Source organism: Lissotriton vulgaris, chromosome 12, assembly GCF_964263255.1.
Source record: "Lissotriton vulgaris chromosome 12, aLisVul1.2, whole genome shotgun sequence".
Classification (NCBI taxonomy): domain Eukaryota; kingdom Metazoa; phylum Chordata; class Amphibia; order Caudata; family Salamandridae; genus Lissotriton; species Lissotriton vulgaris.
In genome coordinates, this window is record NC_141700.1 from 620,661,866 (window position 1) to 620,687,593 (window position 25,728).

Consider the following 25,728-nt stretch of genomic DNA (forward strand, 5'->3'; position numbering starts at 1 on the left):
GTCTGTGTCTGGCTGGGCTGCAGTCTCTCATCTCACCTGGCGCCTTGTCTCTGGGTGCTTTTAGTTCTTTCTCCAGGAGGTCCGCGCGCCTGCCATCCCCTGCCTTCCGGCGCCTGTGGAATGCCAGGTGCATAGTGACAGGCGGTGCTGCAGGGGCCTGGGACGCTCGGCCTCCACTTGTACCAAGCAGGGGTTCTTATGGCAACCGACCTGTCAAGCAGACGCGTCTCCATGAGGTAAAGAACAGCGCGTGGCACTCAAGGTGTCACCGTCAGCTGGAGTCGCGTGCAGCCGTCGGAGTCGCGTGCAGCCGGACTCTCAGCCTGTTCTTACCTCACAGCTCCTGCGCCGGGTTGCGTTTCTCTTCCCGCTTGGCTTGTGTTCCTCACGAGCGAGCAATGGGTTGTGCCAGCAGCGCCCAGACCGAGAACCAGCGGCACAAAAGACTGTCCGCCAAACCCGCCGACAGCCAAGGGAACGACAGACCGTCTGCGACACCCACCGAGAACCACGGGCATAACGGGCCCACTGCGACCCCCACCGAGAACCAAGGGCATAACGGACCCTCTGCAACTCCCACCGAGAACCAAGGGCATAACGGACCCTCTGCAACACCCACCCAGAGCATCGGCCTCGAGAAATCTGGTGAGAACTTCTTAACCCCCACTTCCATTTATGTAAGGTTTGCAGTTAGTTTTGCACTTGTGAGCTTGTGCACCTGGGCAAGGGTTAGCATATGCGGTGTACTTTCCTTAACCTTGCTCTGTTCTATAAAGACCAATACATCGTCTTCACTGAAGCATAAAAGCAATCATGTTTTCAAATCCAAAAACTTAAAAAAAACATCTTTAACAAATATCCAGTGTCACAGTCTGTTATAATACTATCAGTAAAACAATCACACATACAAATACCTTAGCATCATTGTGTAATGTGCAGCATTGACCCTATGCCATACACTTCATGGGAGCTGAGTTCACATTAACAATCAATCATAGAAAGATGGGTAACCTCAACAGCACCTGGTGCTCAATCTGTGTAAAACTGTGCAGAGAAAACCAAGTTTCACCAGATACTCAACTTCTGTTACATAACTAATGCCCTACTACGGACAGCCTTTACCTGTGTCAAACCCCTCACATTCATTGAACCTACAGTGAGAAAGAAGTGGATATGAGTAGAAAAGTGGGTACTATAAACAGTGTTCCCTCTATGAATAGTTTAGTCTGTACTAAGCCCTGGCGGTAAACTCCTCTCCGCTCGCAGAGTTTGCAGAGTTTATTTTCTCACTCCCGCTCCCCAACTCCACGTTGGTGATCACAAGCAAAAAAAATCCACCTCCCGGTGAGATTTCTCAATGCATGCAGTCGTATTTCTCAATGCGGGTGATTGCAGTTGGTCCCGACCACTCACGTTGAGAAACATTCTGTTTGCGTTGAGTAAGTTGCTACTCAGGGAGAAATTCTACTCGAGCGGCAGAATAAAAGCAGCACCCTCATGCGCTACGCATGATGCTGTTCACGTTGATTTTCCAGCGCAGGACAAACACCAGGTGCGGAAAATCAATGCAAACAGTCATTACCAAGTGCACGCCGCCGCTTGCAGAACTCTGCGTAGTGCTGCTGATTTTTTGGTCACTTTGCGGAATTCCACGTAGCGGAACTCCGCAAACTCCGCCCAGGTTTACTCTGTACCACAGTTTGCAGACAGTAACACTCTTGTGAACAATACATCACAAAGTATTAAAAAGTATGTAATAAGATCAGCGTTCCCTCCATGCAAAACCTGTACAAAGAGACACTGTTCATTAAAAACCCAAGGTCTGACGGTGCTAATTGTCATACAACCTCCAACCTTCATACTGTGGTGATTGCTTTACAGAAAGCACATCTTCTGAAGTTAATCAAGCACTTGTACATGGGTAAGTATCTGGTACACACAGTCTTCTGTCTTATGTGGAAATTGTCATGCTGAGACAATTCAGTTTAAATACTCAAGGCTGCTTACAATGCTAGTATCTACAACATACAATCTATGTCGTGTTGGAAAACATTTCTGTAGAACCAAAAAACCTGCTAGGAAGATACTGGACACAAGTCATCAACTTGCACACAGTTACTCCTTAATGCAAACATTTATAAAGTGTTCAATATCCCTACACCCCTATGATGCATTAGGAAACATATGTGTTTTGTGAAAACTTATACCTGTTAGCTGGACACAGGGTGTCCAAAACTAGGTAGAGAAGTAATATGGTAGTTACATGCCGCCATGTAAACTATAAAACAAACGCACTCATCGTATGATGTTATCAGTGATATAATACGTAATAAAAAGTAAAAAGCAACATATAACCAATTTTAAACAGACTAATATTGTCCGCCACTGTTTTTCCCTTTTTTAAAAATTGATGGTGTCTTTCATTGTATTACATTGACTGTTTAAAATTGGTTATATGTTGCTTTTTACTTTTTATTACGTGTCAGAATTTCTATGTTTTTAACATATGTATATATACCTAACTAATAAAATACATTGTATTTCTATTTCATTGTATGCCTTATGCTTATCGTTCTCTCCCTGGTGATAATATATTTGATGGTTTTTTGCACATTGTCCTCTTTCCCTGTCAAACAAATTCTGTTGCTCTAACAGGGGGTCCTTGTTATTTACGCCAATAATTTGGAATGTTATCATGATGTCATAAATGATCTCATAGAACATGTCATGAGTGATCTAATATGTGAGATCATAAGCAGTGCATGACGGGGTGCAAATTATAGCTAGTTCTGCTAACTATAATTGGTACATTTCAGTTTTTTTATTTCCAAACATTTTACTGGCACTGACATATTCACTTAACTATAACATCATTTTAGCCTCTTTTTTTTAGGTGAATTTTTTTAACATAAAGTAATATTTTGTTACCATACATAAAGCCACCCCCCCTTGCCGTGCATGGCCTTTGGTCGTGCATGCCAGGGGGTTGGCTGCCAGGCCTGGCCTGAGGCCATCTCCCAAGAGGCAGCCAACCTTATGCTGCACATAGACTTTGGTCATATGTGGCGGGGGTCCTGCGGCCAGGGCCTGTGCCCTACTCCCCCTGCAGGCAGCCAACCCCACGCTGCGCACAACCTTTGGCCGTGCGTGGTGGGAGGGTTTGGCCACAGTGCTCTTGGCTAACTCTCCTGCAGGCAGCCAACCTCCCCCCACGGGTTGGCGTGGCATACGGTTGGCCTTCAAGCCCTGGGAACCCCATTCCCAGGGGCATTATGTTTTTTTAAAGGGGAGTGGGACCAGCTTGGTTCACTCTGCCAAGACTTATTAGACTCTGGGGATCCAATCCTTCAGGGCAGAATTTTAAGGGGAAATGGGCATGTGGCCCCTCTACCAGAGCCTTATAAGGCCTTAGGGACCATATCCCAGAGGCCAAATCCATTTAAAAAAGGGGAGGGGGCATGCGCCCCCCCTCCTAGAGTCTTCTTGGGACCCCATTCCTGAAGCCAAGTTCCAATAAAAAGGGGAGTGGGCCATGTGGCCCCCTCCCTGAGCCTTTTTATACCTCGGGAATACCATCCCCTGGGGCCGAAATTGCATAAAGAAGCAGAGGAGGGCTACACGGCCCTACTCCCAGAGCCTTATTAGCCCCGGGGACCTGTCCCCTGACACCAAAAACAATACAAAAAGGTGAGGGGCTGTGTGGCCCCCCTCCCTGACACTTCTTGGGCCCCTGGAACCCCATCCTCGGGACTACAGGTGAGTGCCCCTGTGCTCACTTGAGGCCCCCACAAAGCGCAAGTTGGGGGCTGTGGGGGGAGCCCCAGGGCCCCGGCTGTCCTAGTTAGCTCCCCGCATTGTGATGCGGGGGGGGTTGGCATTGCTCCAGTCCAGAGGGAGCAGTTAATTATGCATGTTTCCTCTGGGCGGGAGCAATATCTGTTGTGATTCCCTTGTAATGATGCCAAAGACTAGGGTTTTAGTAGCTAGGAACTAAAGGCGATCTACAAATTAACGTAGGTCAGTTGGACACAAGCCTATCGGTTACAGTGCTCACAGGAAAGGGGCAACCCTACTAACCCCTTACTTTGTAGCGGAAAGACCAACCACACACAATAATAGCAACAGTCCTGTGCACACGTACAGAATAAAACTAAACAGTGTATGCGTACTCCAAACACATTTAGGACAATATTCAACGTAGGTTTCTTGGTTCCTTTAATATGTCACAGCACAAAAACAGCCTGCCGGCTGGCTGTTTTTGTGCTGTGACATATTAAAGGAACCAAGAAACCTATGTTGAATATTGTCCTAAATGTGTTTGGAGTACGCATACACTGTGTAGTTTTATTCTGTACGTGTGCACATCACTGTTGCTACAGTAACACTTGTACCATTATGGAGCTGAGCACAGAAAGTCTCCACCATAGAGGCCCAAGAGGAGGAAGGAACCAGCTGCGGACAACAATTGCACTAGTGGACTAAGAGGTAAGTATGCAGTTAAGTCTGGCTATTTAACATCTAGTCCTCTTTACCATCAGAATGATGATTTCTTTACAAATTCGCGCCGGGAAACCCTTTGTGGGTAGCTGTTGCGCGTAATAAATGCAACAATAATAATAATAATAAAAGCCTCTGCTTCAGGGGCGTCGTCGCCCCGCCATGCTTTAGCAGCTACAGAGAGATTTGGATTCTTGAGGGGCCTCTTCTGTCTACAGCTTAGCAAACAAAAGCTCCTAATGAACTTGGGAGGATGAGTGAAAGGACGTATGGGTGGATGGATGGATGAAATGGTGGATGGATAGATGCATGGAGGAATGAGTTAGTGAAAGGATGGAGCAAGAATGGGAGAGTAAAAGGGAGAGAGGGTGGATGTATGGATGGAAGGGTGAATGGATGGAGGAGTGAAAGAATGGATGGATGATGAGAGAAAGGATGGGTGGATGGAAGAATGTGTGAGAGGATGAATGAGTGGGAGTGTAAAAGGGTGAATGAGTGGATGGAGTGAAAATATGGATCGATGAGCAAAAAGATGGATGAGTGAAAGGATGTATGTAAAAATGGATACCTAAAACAATGGATGTATGAGTGAAAAGTAGGGTAGATAGATGTCTGGATGAAAGGATGGATGGATGAGTAAAATAGTAAATTGATAGATGGATGGATAGATAGATGAGTGAGGGAGAGAAAGACTGGATGGCTGAGCGAAAGGATAAATGGAGGGATGGTTTATTTTTGAGTTTTTTTATAGAGTGTTATATAGCGCAAATTAGACCTGAGATATCGGGTATCAGAGTGTTTTACATGAGCACTAGTTTTGTTACAGATGTACACATTCATTTTTGTTAGGCAGGGGGAGATTAAGTGATTTGCCAAGAATCACAGGATGTTGAGCTTCGTTGCTGAGACTTGAACCCGGGTCCCCAGCTTCAAGGTCGACCGCTCCAGCTGTAAGGCTACATCCTCTCCCCATGTATGAGTGGATGGATGGGATGATGTAAGGATCGATGGCTGAGTGAAAGGGTGGATAGATGGATGAGCCAAAGGGAGGATGATCAATGGATGGAGTGAAAGGATGGATAGATAGAGCAAAAGGATTGGTGGGTAAGTAAAAGGAGGGATGAATGAGTGGACGGATTAGTGGAAGTTTAAAATGGTGGATGAATGGATGGAGTGAAAATATGGATGGATGAGCGAAAGGATGAATGAGTGAAAGGATGTATGTGAAGATCGATGAGTAAAAATGGATGGCTGAGTGAAAAGCAGGGTAGATGTCTGTCTATCTGGATGAAAGTATGGATGGATAGATGGATAGATGGATGAGTGAGAGAAAGCATGGATGTATGAGTGTAAGGAGAGATGTTTGAGTGGATGAGACGAAGGGTGGCTGGATCGGTGTAAGGATGAATGGCTGAGTGAAAGGGTGGATAGATGGATGAGCCAAAAAGAGGATGATGGATGGATGAAGTGAAAAGATGGATGGATGGAGCAAAAGGGTGGATCGATAAGCAAAAGGATGGATGGATTATTGAAAGGATGGATGAAAGGGGATGTATAAGTGAAAGGATGGATGATTGAATGGATTGATGGGTTTGATGGATGGGTGACCCTGGACCAGTGGCTGTTCTCATTCATGGGCTCCACAACTACACTGCACCCTCTTTCCTTGTTTTGTAAGCCATTTTCATTGTATCAAGAGTGAATAACTATCCACTCATGGTACAATAAAAATAAAATGCAGACTCGCTTCAGGTCCAGCAACAAACTGAGGCAGCTACTGATATTGTTTGATTGCTGACACAGGTGCATAAATGTCCCTGTGCCATTTCACCACTGTGAGCATGTCTGGGTGATTATGATTGTGAGTTAAAGTGTGATAGAGTCAGTGAAGGAGTAAGTCAGAGTGAGTGAGTATGAGTGTCAGCAAGGACAAGTATGTGTGACTATGAATGTGAAGGAGAATGTCAGTGAGTGTAACTGAGTGTTACTGTTTGTGAGGCAGAGTTAGACTGAATAATTCAACATGAGTAGGACTGAGGGAGACAGAGTGGGTCAGAGTAGCATAAGTGAGACTGCAAGAATTAGTGAAACAGAGGGAGACTGAGTGAGTCAAAGGTCGACAGTAAACTTAAGGGGTTATTTACAAGAGGCCAGTGCTTCATGAGCGGCACATTTTTAGATTCTTCGGTGGCGCAGGCCCCTCAATCATATCTATGATGTGACGCAAAGCCACCCTGTGTGGATTTGCATCGCCTCATAGATATAGAGTAAGACAAGGCAGCGCAAAGCGCTGCTTCCCTTACTCTGTGTCAAGGAGGAATTCCATGGGCGTTGCAGAAAGTTGTTCCCATGCAACACCCATGAATTTTGACGCTGCCCCAGATTTAAAAAGTCATATAAACCTGTGGCAACGCCAAAACCTTACGCCTCCCCAGAGCAGGCGTAAAGAGAAGTCATTTTTTCATTTCTCCTAGCTTTTTCCTCTTTCAATGTGTGCTGCCTTCTGCAGTACACATAGGAAGAGTGCAACGCCTCCATGGATTCTTTTTGTGCAGGACGTTATCCCTTCCTGCACAAAACAATCCTGTCAGCAACGCCGATCATGGGCACCAATTTGTGCGCCAGCGTTGGCTGAAAGGACAGGAATGTACCATATCTCGTAGATGCAGTGTATTCCTGCCCATTCGATTTGGCGTACGGCAGCGCAGCAAAAAAGACTTGCGGCACTGCCCTACGCCAAATCTTTGTAAATGCGGCCCTTAGTGCCAGAAAGTGTGAGAGAGCCCTTCAAGAAGAAGCTCATTGGACCAAGGATTATGCCTCACCACTTTTAAGGGTCACCAGCCACCGCTGATAGTGTGCCACAGGGCCTGGAAGGGACAGCAAGCAGGTTAGCTGAGGTAGATCTACTGGTTCGCATCGGAGATTGATTGGCTCTGCAGTTGATGAACTGACTACCTCAAAGTCCCTCTCACGGGCATCATTCTAAAGTTGGTTGCTTTCTTGGCACCCCTGACTGCCTGAGGAAGGAGGTGGTTGTCCATGTTTTAGGAGTGAGTTGGTTGCTAGGGGGCTAGCTGCATCTGTAGGCCTGCGGGTAAAGCCCAGGGTGGAGCATGGGCGCAAACAATACACCTTTACTCCGATGGACGCTGCAAGAGCATTTTTGGCGGGAAAGTTCAGCTCAGATATCAGTGTCTAGAGCTGCCTGTCTGGGTATACAGGGTGAGAGGGGAGCTCGTGGTTGGCAGTTTAATGATAGTTGGGGGCCGAGGGGCATGCCTGTGGTTGGTAATGGTATGATAATTGATTTGTCCTATTTTCATCCTTCTGTGTCTCTGCTTCTCGCTCTAATCCTCGGCCTGTTGGTTCACACCATTGTTTCCAGTGCGATGAACTGGCTGAGAAGCCTTATGTAACATAACAGGAGTTTGCAATCCGAGGTTTCCTAATAGATGTGGGAGACAGAGCAACAGATGTGTTAATAGTCGTTGCAATCCACGTGATTCATGCTGAATAAGCAGATTTTTAAATCTAAAGGACGAAAGGTAAGTAGGTCGGCTGAGAATTTGATATTGTAAAACAGCCAAGGCATGTGCAACAGGAAATTGGTGAAAGAATTGAGCGAAAGTAGGTTGGTCATAATTGTGATGACATACTTTGTGCCGATGTGATTCATGTTTGGGCAGTGAGCCGAGTAATCTACAAGGAGAATTTAGGCTGATAACGTTATCCATCTTGTCTCCAAAGAGGGCCTGTAAATGATTTGTTTGAGATGACAGAATGTTTGCGGGTGTAGATATGCCAAGATAAAGTCACAGAGTTGGTGAGGAAATATGGAAGGGATTGGAGATGGTATGTCGTACACGGTACATGCCACATAAAATCTGCCTTTTAGCATCTCCCAAATGTCACTGCTGATTTTTACGTTACTTTCTCAAAATAGTTGTGGCTAAAGCAGTGCCTGTGGACGTACGGCCTCTTGTACCATTTTCTATATGCTTAGAACATTTCCGAAGTGGGCAGCCATCAAGGTAGTGGTCAGGTTAAGGACTGCATTAATTGCAATTCTTTTTATTTGTGAGTATATATTATCTATAAGGATATGAAGGGTCAAAGGCTAGAACACTGAGATTTAGGTATGTAGCCAATTTATTGTGAAACGGTTGGGGACATATGGAGAGGAGCAAAATGATAGAAAGCAATGTAGTTCTTTTGAGAAGGCAAAAATCTTCTGCTAAAAAAACATGAGTTCGAATATCTGCTTCCTATTTTGCATTACCGGGCCAGACAGAGAAGGGGGGTTAGATATATTGGTGATTAGGGCCTGTTTAACACTGATGGTGCCTGTTGTAACAATCTTCGTTGGTGCACCATCCCCCCATGACCTCCTCCTCCCCAGATTCCCTCACTACCACCCTTCACTTATATTTAATTTCTTTTATAGTGCTACTCATACCAATCAGACCTTCCAGGATTTTGCGATTTGCAAAAAAATCACAAAATCGTCAGTTTTGTAAAAGGCAGGCAAACTATGAAATTCCTTTTATTGGCCCAGTGTTGACCTCTGAGCCAAATAAAAGGACAGGAGCTGCAAGCAGGCGAGGTGTTTGCTTATTCACCTGCAGCATCACATCCCCTTGCCTGGAGGTGCCTGCAGAACAGCGACCCTTGACCCCACCAGGTAGGTCGCTCCCCCACCACACAGCTCCGCCTGTGTGTCCCTGTCCCAGCTGCCTCTGCTGCGGAAGTTCAAGGCCCTCCACCACCTGCAGGTTACCACCTGCGCCTCATACCTGGTGGGCAGTGGTAGGCCGTAGGTTTGTTCATCTTCCGCTTTATTGTTTTATTGTATTGCCTGTATTTCATTGTTGTGTCTGTGACTGCTGTTGTTCTGTCTTTCCCCGCTGCCTGTTCGTGGTCCGTGCCCGTTTTCCTCCCTTTGTTCCTCTCGCTGTCCCCGTGTCTCTCTGCCCGGTTTTTCCTTCTGTACCCCTCGCCGGGCACTGTGTCTGTGCCCGGTTTTTCCTTCTCTACCCCTCGCTGCACCTGTGTCTCTGCCCTGGTTTTTCCTTCTGTACCCCTCGCTGCCCCTGTGTCTCTCAGCCCGGTTTTCCCTTCTGTTCCCCTCGCTGCCCCTGTGCCTCTCTACCCGTTTTTGCCTTCTGTTTCTCAGCTGCCCCTGTATTCTTGTGCCATTTTTGCCTTCAGTGCCACTCGTTTTTCCCTGTATTTCTGTGCCCTCTTGCCTTTGTGACACTCGTTTTTCCTGTGTTTCTGTGCCCTTTTTGCCTTCTGTGTCACTCGTTTTTTCCCTGTATTTCTGTGCCCTCTTGCCTTCTGTGACACTTGATTTTCCTGTATTTCTGTGCCCTTTTTGCCTTCGGTGCTACTCGTTTTTTCCCTGTATTTCTGTGCCCTTTTTGCCTTCTGTGACACTCGTTTTTCCTGTATTTCTGTTCCCTCTTGCCTCTGTGACACTCGTTTTTCCTGTGTTTCTGTGCCCTTTTTGCCTTATGTGCCACTCGTTTCTTCAGTTTTTCTGTGCCTTCTTGCCTCTGTGACCCTCGCTTTTCAGTATTTCTGTGCCCTTTTTGCCTTCTGTACCACTCGTTTATTCCCTGTATTTCTGTGCCCTCTTGCCTTCTGTGCCACTCGTTTTCCCCCTGTATTTATGTGCCCTCTTACCTTCTGTGCCACTCGTTTTTTCCCTGTATTTCTATGCCCTCTTGCCTCTGTGACACTCGTTTTTCCTTTGTTTCTGTGCCCTTTTTGCCTTATGTGCCACTCGTTTTTTCCCTGTATTTCTGTGGCCTCTTGCCTTCTGTGCCACTCGTTTTTTCCCGATATTTCTGTGCCCTCTTGCCTCTGTGACACTCGTTTTTCCTGTGTTTCTGTGCCCTTTTTGCCTTCTGTGCCACTCGTTTTTTCCCTGTATTTCTGTGCCCTCTTGCCTCTGTGACACTTGTTTTTCCTGTGTTTCTGTGCCCTTTTTACCTTCTGTGCCACTCGTTTTTTCCCTGTATTTCTGTGCCCTCTTGCCTTTGTGACACTCGTTTTCCTGTGTTTCTGTGCCCTTTTTGCCTTCTGTGCCACTCGTTTTTTCCCTGGATTTCTGTGCCCTCTTGCCTCTGTGAAACTCGTTTTTCCTGTGTTTCTGTGCCTTTTTTGCCTTCTGTGCCACTCGTTTTTTCCCTGTATTTCTGTGCCCTCTTGCCTTCTGTGCCATTCGTTTTTCCCTGTATTTCTGAGCCCTTTTTGCCATCTGTGACACTCGTTTTTCCTGTATTTCTGTGCCCTCTTGCCTTCTGTGACACTTGATTTTCCCTGTTTTTCTGTGCCCTTTTGCCTTCTGTGCTACTCTTTCTTTCCCTGTATTTCTGTGCCCTCTTGCCTCCGTGACACTCGTTTTCCTGTGTTTCTGTGCCCTTTTTGCCTTCTGTGCCACTCGTTTTTTCCCTGTATTTCTGTGCCCTCTTGCCTCTGTGACACTCATTTTTCCTGTGTTTCTGTGCCCTTTTTGCCTTCTGTGCCACTCGTTTTTTCCCTGTATTTCTGTGCCCTCTTGCCTTCTGTGCCACTCGTTTCTGCTCATGCGCTGCCCCCGCCTCCCGCCTCCCAGCTGCTCCTCCCTCCCACCTCCCCATATAGGGCCGCCGATGCGCGGTGAGGAGAGCGACCATTGACCCCACCAGGTAGGTCGCTCCCCCACCACACAGCTCCGCCTGTGTGCCCCTGCCCCAGCTGCCGCTGCTGAGCAAGTTCAAGGACCTCCACCACCTGCAGGCTCCACCTGTGCCTCATCCCTGGTGGCCAGTGACAATCCGTAGGTTTGTTCATCTTCCCATTTATTGTTTTATTGTATTGCCTGTATCTCATTGTTGTGTCTGTGACTGCTGCTGTTCTGTCTTCCCCCGCTGCCTGTTCGTGGTCCGTGCCCTTTTTCCTCCCTCTGTTCCCCTCGCTGTCCCCGTGTCTCTCAGCCCGGTTTTTCCTTCTGTACCCCTAGCTGCCGCTGTGTCTCTGCCCGGTTTTTCCTTCTGTACCCCTCGCTGCCCCCATGTCTCTCAGCCCGGTTTTCCCTTCTGTTCCCCTCGCTGCCCCTGTGCCTCTCTGCCCATTTTTGCCTTCTGCTTCTCAGCTGCCCCTGTATTCTTGTGCCCCTTTTGCCTTCCGTGCCACTTATTTTTTCTCTGTATTTCTTTGCCCTCTTGCCTTCTGTGACACTCGTTTTTCCTGTTTTTCTGTGGCCTTTTTGCCTTCTGTGCCACTCGTTCTTTCCTGTATTTTTGTGCCCTCTTGCCTTCCGTGACACTCATTTTCCCTCGTTTTTGTGCCCCATTGCCTTCTGCTCCCTTCATCGTCCCTCACCGCCCCGCCGCTGCGTCCCCTGCGCCCCGTCCCCCTGACTGCCCACTCGCTGCCCCTGACTCCCACCTCCCAGCTGCTCCTCCCTCCCACCTCCCCATATGTGCCAACCGCTGTGCGGCCGCACCAGTGGCCCGCCTAGGGCAAGCCCATCTGCACCCGTCCGTGCCTGGACCGCGCCCAGTACCAGAACCTCTGGCCCCCGCACCCGCCACGACGACCGCCGCCACTACAACGCCAGCACTCTGCACACTCTCAACTCCGGACGGACCCACACCTGCTTCAAGGCTGCCCCGAAACGCACACATGGTCCCTTCACCTGCCGGAACTGCAGCTACACAAGCCTCAGAGCCGACGAACCACCCGCCAAGAAATACCTCAAACACCTCCGATGCATACTACTGAACACCCGCCCTGTTGCCAAAACGCCGTCGAGCTCTGGGACCTGCTCAACACAAGATCCCCGGACGTCGCTTTCCTGATAGAGACCTGGTTAAACGACTCCTCCGCACCCAACATCGCCATAGCCATCCCACACGGCTACAAGATCACCCGCAGAGACCGCACCAACGGAGTTGGAGGAGGAATCGCCTTCGTCCACAAGAACAGCATCAGGGTCTCGACTAGCACCAACGATGAGCTCAGCACCGCCGAACACATGCACTTCCAGATCCACACAGACCCTAACTCCACCCTCAGAGGCACCCTCGTCTACCGACCCCCCCGGACCCCATCCCCAGTTCAGCTACTCCATCGCCGACTTCATAAGCACACACGCCCTGACCTCCACCGACTACATCCTCCTCAGAGACCTGAGCTTTCATCTTGAGGACAACAACGATAACAACTCCACAACCCTGATCGATAACCTCGCCAACCTCGGACTGAAGCAACTCGTCACAATCCCCACCTAGTACGCCGGCCACACACTTGACCCCGTCTTCTCCTCAAGCCCGCACGTCTCCATCAGCCACACCACCGAACTCCTCTGGACTGACCATCGCTGCATCCACTTCACCTTCCAGAAACCCACCACACACTACCGCACCCAACAGATCCTCCGTCGCTGCTGGAGCAAAAGCACCGAAGACCAACTACATGCAAACCTCGCTCTCAGCCCACCCTCCAACACCGAAGACACTGCCAACAGCTTCCGACGCTGGATCGAGGACTGCTCCAACACCCTCACCCGCTGAAGAAACCCCCCCCAAAGAGACACCAACAAGCTGGTTCACCCCAGAACTCCTTGCCTCCAAGCAAGCCTGCCGGAAACTAGAGAAGAAATGGCACAGTGAACAAACTCCCGACAGCCACGCAGCACACAAGGGCGACATCCGCAACCACCACCACCTCATCAGGGCGGCCAAGAAGACCTCCTTCAAAGACTGCCTCGACAGCAACGCACACAACAGCAAGGAGCTCTTCAACATCGTGAATGAACTCTCCAACCCCCGCTCCAACTCCAACAACATCCCACCGTCGCAAGCCCTGTACGACTTCCTCGCCACCTTCTTCCACCGCAAGAAAGCAGACATCCACGACAGCTTCAACACCCAGACAGCCCCAACAGACAAGTACACAACAGACCCTCCGCACACCATCGACCACAACCCCCTGCTAGCCTGGGCCAGCATGAGTGTCGATGACACCATCAAGGCCATGAGCACAATCCACTCCAGCTCTCCGTCAGACCCATTCTCGCACCACGTCTTCAACAAAGCAAGCAGCTCCATCGCACGCCACCTGCACAATGTCATCAATCTCTCCCTCGAGACTGCGACCTTCCCAGAGAGATGGAAACATGCCGAGATCAACGCCCTACTCAAAAAACCTAAGGCAGACCCAAGAGACCTCAATAACTTCCGGCCCATCTCACTGCCCCCCTTCCCGGCCGAGATCATCGAGAAAATCGTCAACAGACAGCTAACCCGATACCTCGAAGAAAACAGAATCCTGGACCCTTTCCAGTCAGGGTTCAGCAATAATCACAGCACCGAGACTGCCCTGATCGCCGCCACCGACGACATCAGGACCCTGCTGGATAACGGTGAGACCGCAGCACTCATCCTCCTAGACCTCTCAGCCACCTTCGACAGCGTCTGCCACCGCACTCCACACGCACACCTCCACGCCGCAGGGATCCGAGACAAGGCTCTGAAATGGACCACCTCCTTCCTCTCTGGCAGAACCCAGAGCATCTGCCTCACCCCATTCTATTCCACAGCCTCCGATATCATCTGCAGCATACCCCAGGGATCCTCCCTCAGCCCGACAGTGTTCAACATTTACATGGCCCCGCTCGCACACGCCCGACAGCACGACCTCAACATTATCTCCTACGCCGACGACACTCAACTGATCCTCTCTCTCACCAAGGACCCCATCACCGCCAAAGCCAACCTCCACGAAGGAATGAAGGCCGTCGCCGACTGGATGGAGATCAGCCGTCTCAAGCTGAACTCGGACAAGACAGAGGTCCTCATCCTCGGCTCCAACCCCTCAGCCTGGGACGACGGCTGGTGGCCGACGGCACTGGGGGCCCCAAACACCCACTGACCATGCACGCAACCTGGGAATCATCTTCGACTCAACGTTCCCAATGACCAAGCAAGTCAACGCCGTCTCCTCCTCTTGCTTCAACACCCTCCGCATGCTCCGCAAGATCTAAAGATGGATCCCGACAGATACAAGACAGTCACCCAGGCCCTTGTCAGCAGCAGACTCGACTACGGAAATGCCCTCTACGCAGGAGCACCGACCAAGCTAATCAAATGACTAAAACGCATCCAGCACGCCTCGGAGCGACTGATCCTCGATGTACCATGGCACGGCCACATCACCCCCCACTTGAGAAACCTGCACTGGCTCCCCGGCAACAAGAGTATATCCTTATATGTCAGCTGCCACTGTACAAACGACCACGCTCTTTATATTATTTGCGGATGCTCAAAGGACTGGAGGGTGGGGGGAGGGACTTACTTGGTGGGAAAGTTTTGTTTTATTAATACAGACTGTGTTACTGTGAGATGAAACGTAGAAGCTTGGCTAGGAGATCTTGGACAATCGAACACTGCCATGTATGTACTGAGCGTTGATACTACGACTTATTCTCACCCAGTTATCAGAGTGGATAGTACTGTTGTGACCACTAGTGTAAATTGCACGACAATCTCCCTTCTAGCTCGGAAGGAGTGAATACATATGTAACTGTTATACCCACTGGGCAGGGAAACCATCCTGTGAGTCTGAGTCGAATAGTAATTGTATTGTCCTGTACGTTCTGAAAAACTACTAATAAAACTATGTTTAAAAAAAAAAACAAGAGGATATCCTTTAAGCTCCTCATCCGCGCACACAGAGCACTCCACAAGACCGGCCCAGCCTACCTCAACAGACGTTTCTCCTTCTACATCCCCAACCGCCAGCTACGCTCCGCCGACCTCTCACTCGCCACCGTCCCGCGTATCCGAAGAACAACCCCTGGCGGGAGATCCTTTTCCCACCTCGCCGCCAAGACATGCAGCACCCTCCAACTGAGCCTATGACAGACCCAAGACCTGCTGACCTTTAGGAGGAAAATCAAGACCTGGCTGTTCGATCAGTAGCAGCCCCCCGCCTCCCCAGCACCTTAAGACCCTCGTGGGGATGTAGTGCGCTTTACAAATGATTGATTGATTGATTGATTGAACACTGCTGCAAGGACCGGGTCACCAAATCGAAAGTATGTTTTGGCCCGGCAGGATATGCAGTTTTTTTACTCCTCTTCTTCCGCCCTCAGCACTCCCACCATCCATAGGCTGAAAGTAGAAGGTGTGATTGTGCAGGGGCACGATTTAAAAAACAAAGTAAGATTTTGGGCATGCCGCCCTTCGGCATGCAAAGAAAAACCAAAGGTGGTGATGGATGGAGCGTTGACAATATAAACACTCACCCCCCAGTCAACTGATCTGGGTTTAATCCATCACCGTTCTTTAGCTCACTCCGCCACCCCAGTTCAGACATGGCCATATGCAAATCAGTCTGAACCTGTGCCTCATGGGAACAGTCCAGCCCGAACATGCGGCAGGACCAGCTGGCACAGTATATATGTTTTTAAAAGACAGAATTCGGGTCTGCCATATGTAAGCATGCAGCAGGACTTGCTGGGGCACTATTTTTTTTCTAGAGTAAGAATTCGGGCCCGGTGCCCATGGCCATGTGGAGGGACCTGCTTGAGGACTATTTTAGTTTTTTCAAAAAGACAGAATTGCCTGTAACCATGCAGCTGGAGCCGCTAGGGCACTATTTCCTTCGAAAAAGACAGAATTCAGGCCCGCCGCCTATAGCTATGCAGTGCAATATTTTGGTTTGGAGTATATTCCAATTAATATCAGAGGTGGGGACAGACAACGGAAGTTACGCCATTTAGAATCAAGATACAATATAGACTTACTCACTAAATTCCCAAAGGGTTTGAACAGTAGGGAGGAGTTGATTGTACATCTGGGAAAATAGTTTAGTAGCCCTTTCTTGTTTCAGAGGAGCTGTGACCCCGCAAAGACCCACGCAAATAACCTTCTCCTGCACTTCGCACACAGTTCTAACCCCTCATGGCAGTATTCACCCTCTCCCAAAACCGCAAGGAAGCGGGCCTATTCAGGGGATGACTGGCACTCAAGTGTCTTCCCACATAGACCCTTACGGACCTGCTACAACCCTCACGCATCACCTGGTAAGTGCAAGTTACCTGTGGGACTAACAAGCCAGGCACCAAGCCACACCAACAGTGCACTGCATACTCCGCAACTACTGGCAACGCTCGCTGCATGTGGGACCCCCCCAATCACCGCCTGATGTTAGGTATGTCACCAGCCCTGCTTATAACCTGTTGTGCCCCTGATCTTCACGTTGCCTCGAGTCACGATCTTTGACCGAGCTGGTGGGTCTCGTACTGTTCCGGTGCTGCCTTGCCTGCCTGAAGTTAAGCCCGAGAAAGGCCAGAACACCATGATATCTGCGTGATCGTTTTAGAACTAATTCACCGACCCCCTGTTTTTCTTGAACCTCTTCCCTCGCCACTTGAGACTGAAATATTTTGTCTGATGCCCGATGGAGCTACTTGGTTTAGCTATAGGGGAGATGGGCCGTGGATTCCCTACTTGGTCATCACCTACCCAGTCGGTCTTTAGACAGACTTCCTTTTGTCTCTACGGTTGTCTCTTCCCTTATCCTCACTTTCCCTCCTCCCCTACCCCCCACTACTTTCTCCCTTCTCTCTCTCCTCCCCTAATGTATTGCTGATTGTTTGATATAATGTTTACTTTTTTTTTTTTTTTTTAAATATATTTTTATTGCAGAATTATAAACCACAGGATACAATTAATCAGCCAGTTCACTCGTGATATCCCCCCGTCCAATAAGAAATCCCAATCGTACACAGCCATTCAGCCCGCATCCCGGAGGCCGGGCGGCATATTACTTCATTCAATAGGAAAACATCACGGTGCACGTCCCATAGGGACCATGGTTGAAATATCGTTTTGCGTATCTGCTTTTACCCCCCCACCCACAACATCACTCCCGTCAGCCATCCCAGTGATAATCAGTGGTACCGCCCTTGTCGGGACCTGCCCTAGGCGCTATGGGTTGTCACGCCTGGCCGCTCTCCCCAGCCATTCCACACTCCACACAGTACCCACCGTCCTAGTAGATCCAAGGTGCCCTAACGAGCTACCATCTAATGGCTTCCGGCCCACCCCAACCTCCCGTTAACCAGCCCCCCCAAAGCCCCCCCTCCCCTGGCAACTGCTAAGGTGTGTGCCTCGTCCTGTCGAATTGGATGGATCCACTACAGTGCGTGGTACAATACTTCTGTGTTCGCCCCGCGGTGTCCATCGGCTTAGTTCTCACCATCCTCATCCTCTACCAAAGAATCACGCAAAGCTTGTACCACTAACTCCCATGCACGCGCCGCATCCAATGCCTTCTCATTCCCCATCTTGACAGCCTGCTTCATCCGGAGCACACTCTCGCAGTCAGACCACCGCAGCAGTTCATTCTTCCATCTACGCAGTGAGGGTCCCCCCCTGGACTTCCAATGCCACGATATTTCCCTCTGCGCCAAAATCAGACCCAGGTCTATGAATTTGCTTGTCACCTTGGTGTGTTTAGTATGCGGGAACCAGAGCAGCAGGCACGCCGCCATATCGAATTCCACCTCCCTATCAGTCACTTCATTCAGGAGTTCCCCTACCTCCGCCCAATAGGTCCCCAGGTGTGAGCACCCCCAAAACAGATGGTCCATGTCCGCTCCCAGAGACGAACACCGTGGGCATCGAGCATCCGGCACCTGAAAGTACCGCTGTAATTTCTCAGGAGTTAAATAAGCCCTATGAAGCACATAGAAATGTACCTGCTGAAAGCGCGCATTTCTCGTGCCCTTCCACGTGCGCCGCAGGATGTGGCCCCATGCCGTATCCGGTATGGGTCGGCCTACGCTCACCTCCCATTTAGCCTTGAGCCCTTGGAGTGGTTCCAGTCCCTCATTCAGCATCCTATTATGGAGGCACGTCACAGCTTTGAACGTACCTGCCGCCATCACCACATATTGGCACGCCATAGTCGTTGAGGGTTCCATGAGCCCCCCTGTCCAGTGCTTCTGTATGGCAGCCACCACTGCCGCGTGTAGTAGGAAACCCCCATCGGGCAGCCCGAACTGGTCCCGGAGCGCTTCGAACGGCGCCAAAGCCCCGTCTATGTATAAGTCGCCCACTACCAGCAGTCCCGCCTCTTCCCAATCCAGCAACGGGGACCAATCTCCCCCGTGCGGCAAAGCCGTCAGCATTCCGATCGGGATCTCCGGTGCATAAGGCCGCGATGCCCTCGCTCTCCGAAGGCTCCTCTGCCAGCACAGCCGGAGCGTCCGCTCTTCCATGGTGAGGGCCCGTAACTCGAGCCTCTGTTGCATGATGATGTAGGACAGCATGTGGCGTTGTATCCCCCGATCCCGGTCCTCCTCTGGACCCCGAAACACCCTAGCTACGTTCTGTGTAAGGACCTGCAACTGCGCCGCAAGATAATACAGCTCGAAGTCGGGCACAGCCATGCCCCCTTCTAGCTTGGGGCGAAGTAGCGTGCTCAGGGCCACTCTACGGCGGCCATGCCCCCATAGGAAGCCAATAATCATTGACCGCAGGTCTCTAAAGACCCCCTGGGGAATCCAGACAGGCAGCGTTCGGAAATAATAGAGGAAGCGGGGGAGCGCCACCATTTTCAACAGTGCAATCCTACCCAGAACCGTCAGCGGGAGGGTCGACCAGAAAGACAAGCTGCCCCGCAGTGCCCGGACACAGCGACCAATGTTGCCCTCCAATAGGTCCGCAGTCGCGTGGTAGATGCGAACACCCAAATAGGTGATGCAAGAGGGCTCCCATACCACACCCAAATCGCTGCCAGGGACTGGCGATCCCGCTCGCAGCGGGAACACACAAGTCTTCGCCCAATTGACCTTAAGGCCCGACAGCCGGCCGAATTCAGACAACAGATCCATCGCTCCGACCAATGCCCCCGAGGTGTCAGCTAGGTACAGGAGCAAGTCATCCGCATATAGCGATATATAATGCCACTGCCCGCCGCTAACTATCCCCGCGTACCTGTCACCGGACCTCGCATGGACCGCCAAGGGTTCCATCGCCAGAGCAAACAATAGGGGGGAGAGAGAACATCCCTGTCGTGTGCCCCTGCCCACCGGGTACGCCGCAGACACTAGGCCGCCCAAACGCACTCTCGCCGTTGCCGAGGTATATAAGACCCTCGTCCACCTGCGGAACCCCTCGCCCATGCCAAACCTCTCTAACACTCCATCCAGGAAAGACCATTCCAAACTATCAAAGGCCTTCTCGATGTCCACTGACAGGACCGCCGGAGCTCCCTCCCCGTCCAAGATGGCGTCCATTATTCCCACCAGGCGGCGGATATTCAGCGCCGTGCTCCTCGTGGGTATAAACCCGGCCTGGTCCTTGTGTACCAGGCCCGTCATATGTGGGGCCAGCCTGGTGGCTAGGATTCGGCTCAGGATCTTATAATCTACCGTCAGCATGGATAGCGGGCGATAAGACCTCACATCCGCGGCATCCCGGCCAGGCTTTAGGAGCGGTACAATCAAGGCCTCCCGCATGGACCCTGGCAACGCCCCCGCCTCGAAAGCTTCCGTATACACCACCAGCAGCCTGGGAGCCAAGCTGTCCACATACTGTTGATAAAATTCAATCGGCAGTCCGTCCACCCCGGGCGTCTTGTTGCGGGCCATATGTTTGATGGCCACCCGTATTTCCGTGAGCGTGATCGGGCTACCCAGCTCCTTCGCGTCCTACTCGTCCAGGACCGGAAGCTGCCTCTCCTCCAGGTATTCCGCAATGTCCTGAACCCCCACTCCCAGCTGACTCTGGTATAATTCCTCATAATACCCCCTAAAACGTTCCAATACCGCTGCCTGGGAGTACACCATTTCTCCCTGCGCATTATTAATGCTGAGGATCGGGCAGCCCCTAAGTTCCGGGTTAGCTAGTCTGGCCAAGAGGGTACCCACCTTGTCCCTTTCTGCATGTGCCCTGATGATATACTGCCTGTAGTCATAACACCTTAAACGTTCCGTCTCGGTGGCAACCACTTCCTTCGCTTCCAATAACTGGGCCTGTAAATCTGGCCTAGCCGGCCTGCGGCGCTCCAAGTCCCTCAAAGTTTCTTCCGCTTTCATTAGGTCGTTCAACACAGTCGTGCGAGCATTCGAGAACCTACCCAAACACACCCCTCTCACCACCACTTTCATTGCATCCCATTCAGTGGACCTACTCGTGGCCGTGCCCTCATTCACTCCGAAATAGCTATCAATGCCTTGCCGAACCGCATCGCTGAACACAGAATCCTCAAGCGTCTCCGGCCGAAGCCGCCATGTTGGTATCACTGAGCGCTCTCTCTGCCACTGAATGTGTACCAATAGGGGGTTATGATCGGAGATAGTCCTAGTCAGGTACTCCGCATGGGAAATCAATGGAGCTAGGGATCCACCGCAGAGCACCGAATCAATCCTGACATGCAGATCATGGAGAGCAGAATAAAAGGAATAATCCCTGGCTCCCCTGTGCCGCCCCCTCCAGACATCCAGCAACCCCCATCGTTCCTGCCAATCCTTCCTGTGCGCGGCCAGCCTGCGCACCGGGGAGTCCACCAGGGGGGGATGGGACCTATCCAGAGCTACATCCGTGATCGAATTGAAGTCCCCCCCTAACACTATCGGGCCCGCCAGGAAAGAGGCCAAGGACCCCGAGAGGCTATCAAAGTATCGAGCTTGTTCAGTGTTCGGTGCATATACACAGCAGAAAACCACATCCCGTCCATATAACCTCCCCTCCACCGCCACAAACCGGCCATCCGGATCCACTACTTGGTTCAGCACTTGAAAGGGTATCCCCGCCCTCACCCAGATCAACACCCCCCTGGCATACGCTGAGTAAGTGGTGCCAAACACCTGGCCCCGCCATCTTTTCTGCAAGGCAGCGCACTCTTTTTTGGTGAGATGAGTCTCCTGGAGCATAGCAATCTGAACCCCCCTGCGTACTAGATATGCATGTACTTTGTGACGTTTCACCATAGTCCGTAGCCCCCGGACATTCCACATCAGGCACTTCATATTAGGTAATGTCCCCATTCCAACTTCGTACAGTCCGATTCAAATAACGAGGGTTCATAGCCCCCCCAATGCAGTTGCCCCCCCCGAACATTCCCAAAACTGAAAAACTTCCCAAACCCCACTCCCCAGGACAGAGCACACGAACCCAATGGCCGCCCCCATCCAAACCTTGAACCAACTTCTCGCACTCTTACCCTGTGGTCTCCACCACAGTCGGCCTTAAGGGCCCAAGGGGGGTGAGTCACCACCGACCCCAGCAAGCGGAGCCCGCGCCCCGCGCCTTCATCCCCTCCGAAGCACACAGCTCCCCCTCCCGGCAACCCGCCCTCCATCAACAGGATACCACCCTACCATGAAGTCTCGATCTAGGCCCAATTCTATCTCAGCCGCAGAAAATACCATCCGATGTCTGTGGGGTCACTATCGGCCCCTTCGAGCTTTCCGCCTCTGAGAGTTCCTCTCCCGTCCTGCTGCCTTCCCCTCCCGAGTCCATTTCTGCCCGTTCACTGTTCTGTTGCGACCCTGTAATGGCCGCCGTCGCTGCGAGCGCATCCCTCTTCTCCGCCGCCATTTGAGCCTCCCGTTTCTCCCGCTGGCGCCTGTTGCGGGATCTGATGCGTTGTGACTGCCTCACCCGGGGCTGCTTGGGTTGGTCTCGCCTACTTTTATGCGATCTGTCCGTCCCCGCTCTATATGACTCCAGCCATTGCCAAACTTCATCCGGAGTCTGAAAAAAGTGCGTAGAGCCATCCATTATGATCCGCAGCTTAGCCGGGTAGAGCAAGGAGTACTGGATGCCTTCCTCCCTGAGCTCCTTCTTCACCGCGAGGAACGATGCCCTGTTCTTCTGGACCGCTTGAGTGTAGTCCGGGAAGATCGTAACCTTACTGTTCTCCACCTCATACGGGCCCGACATCCTGGCCCGCTGGATGAGGAGATCCCGGTCCTTGTAGTGGAGGAGCCGCACCACCATCGGTCGGGGGGGGCGGCCAAGCCCCGGCGGGCGAGCAGGCACTCGGTGAGCTCGCTCCAGGGTGAAAAAAGGAGTAAGCCCCTCCGGCGCTACCACAGTGCGGAACCAGTTCTCCATATAGGCCACCGCATCCTCCCCCTCAATCCGTTCCGGCAGGCCTACGACCCGCACGTTGTTCCGTCTATTGCGGCCTTCGGCATCCTCCGCCCTCCGCTCCAGTGAGTCCAATCGGGCCAAAATGTCCGTGATCCTGTGCTCCGCGGTCACCACCGATGGCTTCAGGTCCAGCAACAGTTGGTCATGGTCCTTGACCCTGTCCGCCAGCTTCGCGTGATCCGCGCGTAGCAGCCCCAGGCCCGTGGCCACTTGGGCAATGTCATGGTGCAATGCTTCCTTAGTTGAGGTGATCGCATCAAGTATGGCATCCAAACGCCGGTTCAGCCGCTGTTCTTGGTCAAGCTCCGGGGAGGGACTCTCGCTCAGCCGAGTTGATGTCGCCGAGTCCCCCTCAGCGCGACTCCCGGGCATCGGCCCTCCAATCGCCGCCATGCCAGGGCGCTGCGTCACAGGTCCAGGCGCCCGTTTTGCGTTGGCGCCCGTGGTTCCGTGCCAGTCTCCGGGCACCGGGCACCGGGCAGTGCAATGTCCCCACCGACGCTCTCAGGAGCAATGACCAGTTAGACGAGCTCCGTTCCGTCGCCCCCCTCCGAAGCCTGAGGGGGGAAGGATGAGTCTTAGGGCGGTGGCCAACGAAGGTCCCCAAGCTCCTGGGCGAATCAGGTCAGGTCAGCGTCCCCTGGTCTCAGGACACAGCACCGCCGATCCTAGTGCCTCGATCAGCCGAGTGCAGGATCTCTTGCCAGTCGGCGACAACTTGGCTCAGGGCTGAAGTTCGGGGCCGCCCGACCTCCTCGCCGCCATTTTCTTCGCACCCTCGGCAACACCTCGGCCGCCTCTTCACTCGACCTTCTCGGGGCCAGCAGTCCCCCAGCGACTCTCCGATCGTGCCCAGCTGTCCCCTCACACTTCAGAGGGCAGGAGCGTCGTCTTCGGGTCGCCTAGGGTCCCGAAAACAGGAGAATTAGCGGGATTCCGCGCGGAGCTGCGAGCTCACGCCGCCATCCCGATCGGCGTCCAAGCCACGCCCCCCGATATAATGTTTACTTGATATATTGTTGAACCACATTGTTGCACTTCCTTTCGTCTCTCCTGCCGTCCCCTACTGCATCCGCCCTCTATTTATGTCTCTCTTTCCCTCCTCTCTCAATGTGTTGAGACTGAATTATTTTGTCTGACGCCCGATGGAGCTACTTAGTTTAGCTATATCGGAGATGGGCCGTGGATTTCCTCCTTGGTCGTCACCTACCCAGTCTGCCTTTAGACAGACTTCTTTTCGTCTCTCCTTAATGTCTCGTCCCTAGCTCCTATCCCCTCTCTCCCGAATCTCTCCCCTTGCCTGCTACTCTGCCTATCCCCCTGTCCTTTGTGCCCTTTGACTAAGCACTCCTTCTCCCCTTGTTGGGGAAAGATACAATATTTATACTCTGGAGTCTCAGCGAACTCGCTGAGTGAGTCCACTGTGCCAAGGGAGCCACTCACACTTGAGGTATGGTATGGCACCCCTTGCCAAAGCACTCCCTCTCCCCTTACTGGGGAAGGATCCAGTATGTAGGCCTTGGAGTCTCAGAGACCCCTCTGAGAGAGTCCACTGCGTAAAGGGAGCATCTTGCACCAGAGATAGGGAAGTGATACCACTTCCCCTGGGATCACAGCTTACTGGACTTTGGACGTTTGCCTTGACTCGTCTACCGGTTTGTGTACCCGTCACCCTTCCTCTCCTCTTCCCATGCTGTGTCTCTCACCCTACCCTCCTCTTTCCCGCCTTCATTATCTGACTACTTCTCCAACCCCCCTCCCCGGAATCTCTCACCTTGCCTGCTTTTCCCCTTACGTATTTGTGCTTATTGTTTATCTCGACCTTACAAGTAACTATGTGGCCATGCTCTAAGAACTATGTAACCTTTGTAAAGATGTAACCTGTAACTATGATCTGATACCTCCGGGTCTAGCCAGCGCTATATAAAACTTTTGAAAAAAAAAAAGCAAACATGAATTTAACGACTACCAACTGAATGAATGTTTTAGATAAAAGTGATTGGCTGTACACCTGTAATTATAAATAATGTATGAATTAGGATCTCACAAACACTACAGGAAGGAAGTTTATAAGGAAGGGACACCAGCCGATCCACTGCGAGATTTTGTCTCATTTTCACCCCTTTTTATTTGCACAAAGTTTATGCCGATAAACGGCTATACTATTTAAAATATAGCATAAAGATTAATGAAATGTTCATATTGCGCACACATGATTATGTATTGTACTAATTTATTTTATGCGTGATTTATGAAAATGCAGCGAGTAATTCCAATATGGCGCTCATGTTAGCTATGGGGTAGTTGTCCCTTCTTTACTTCTATGTATGTGAACAAAGCATTATTAACATGCCGTTTTCGATGTGTCATGAACACCGAAGAAGACTTCACGCCGAAATGACTCTGTTGAAAATAAAAAAGTTCACAAACGCCCCCGGTGAGTGCGGTAATTCTTTTGTGAAACAAAGGATTTGAGCGACTTTATACAGCGGTTTTGCCACTACCACGAACGGCACCCGCCTGGCAGTGCACCGTAATCAAGTGGAAGCTGAGCGTAATATATATATATATATTGATTGCTTTTCTCATTATATGTATATATCTATACTAATATAATAAAGAGAGAGCCCAAACCTTTGAGGCGGGTAATCTCAGGAACCACAGCACCAATCACAACACCCAATATAGCGTTGGAAAGGGCAGTTGTAGCAGAAGGACATAGGCTATGCAGACGCCCACCATATACATTTAAAAGGTAAAAGAACCGTGCCAGCAAAGTAGTCCCTTGTGAGCGTGTCTGCGTTGTGCTGTGGACGTGTGTTGGGGGCGTGACAAACGCTGGGGCCGTGTGGTACGTTCCGCCCTTCATGCCATGTCTCATATCGTGTGCTATTCCCACCCTGCTCCCTTTAAATACCCCTGTACCCCATAATCATAACCCTCCCTTACTCCTTAAAATACCTCAACACCCTTAAACACTAACCCATCTTAACCCTATAAATATACCCTGTACCCCAAAACCCAAACATATCCCTAAACCCTAAAAGTACCCCTGTACACCAAAACC

General features: G+C 51.0%; 1 protein-coding gene across 1 annotated transcript in view; it reads left to right on the forward strand.

Moving 5' to 3' along the window:
• Positions 1 to 368: 368 nt before the first annotated feature.
• NQO1 (NAD(P)H quinone dehydrogenase 1) overlaps positions 369 to 25,728 on the forward strand; it is a 221,302-nt gene continuing 195,942 nt past the window's right edge. Inside the window, exon 1 of the mRNA XM_086945623.1 lies at positions 369 to 645. Within this exon, the coding sequence (XP_086801749.1) occupies positions 399 to 645 (247 nt within the window). The 5' untranslated portion in view covers positions 369 to 398. The remainder of the gene's footprint in view (positions 646 to 25,728) is intronic.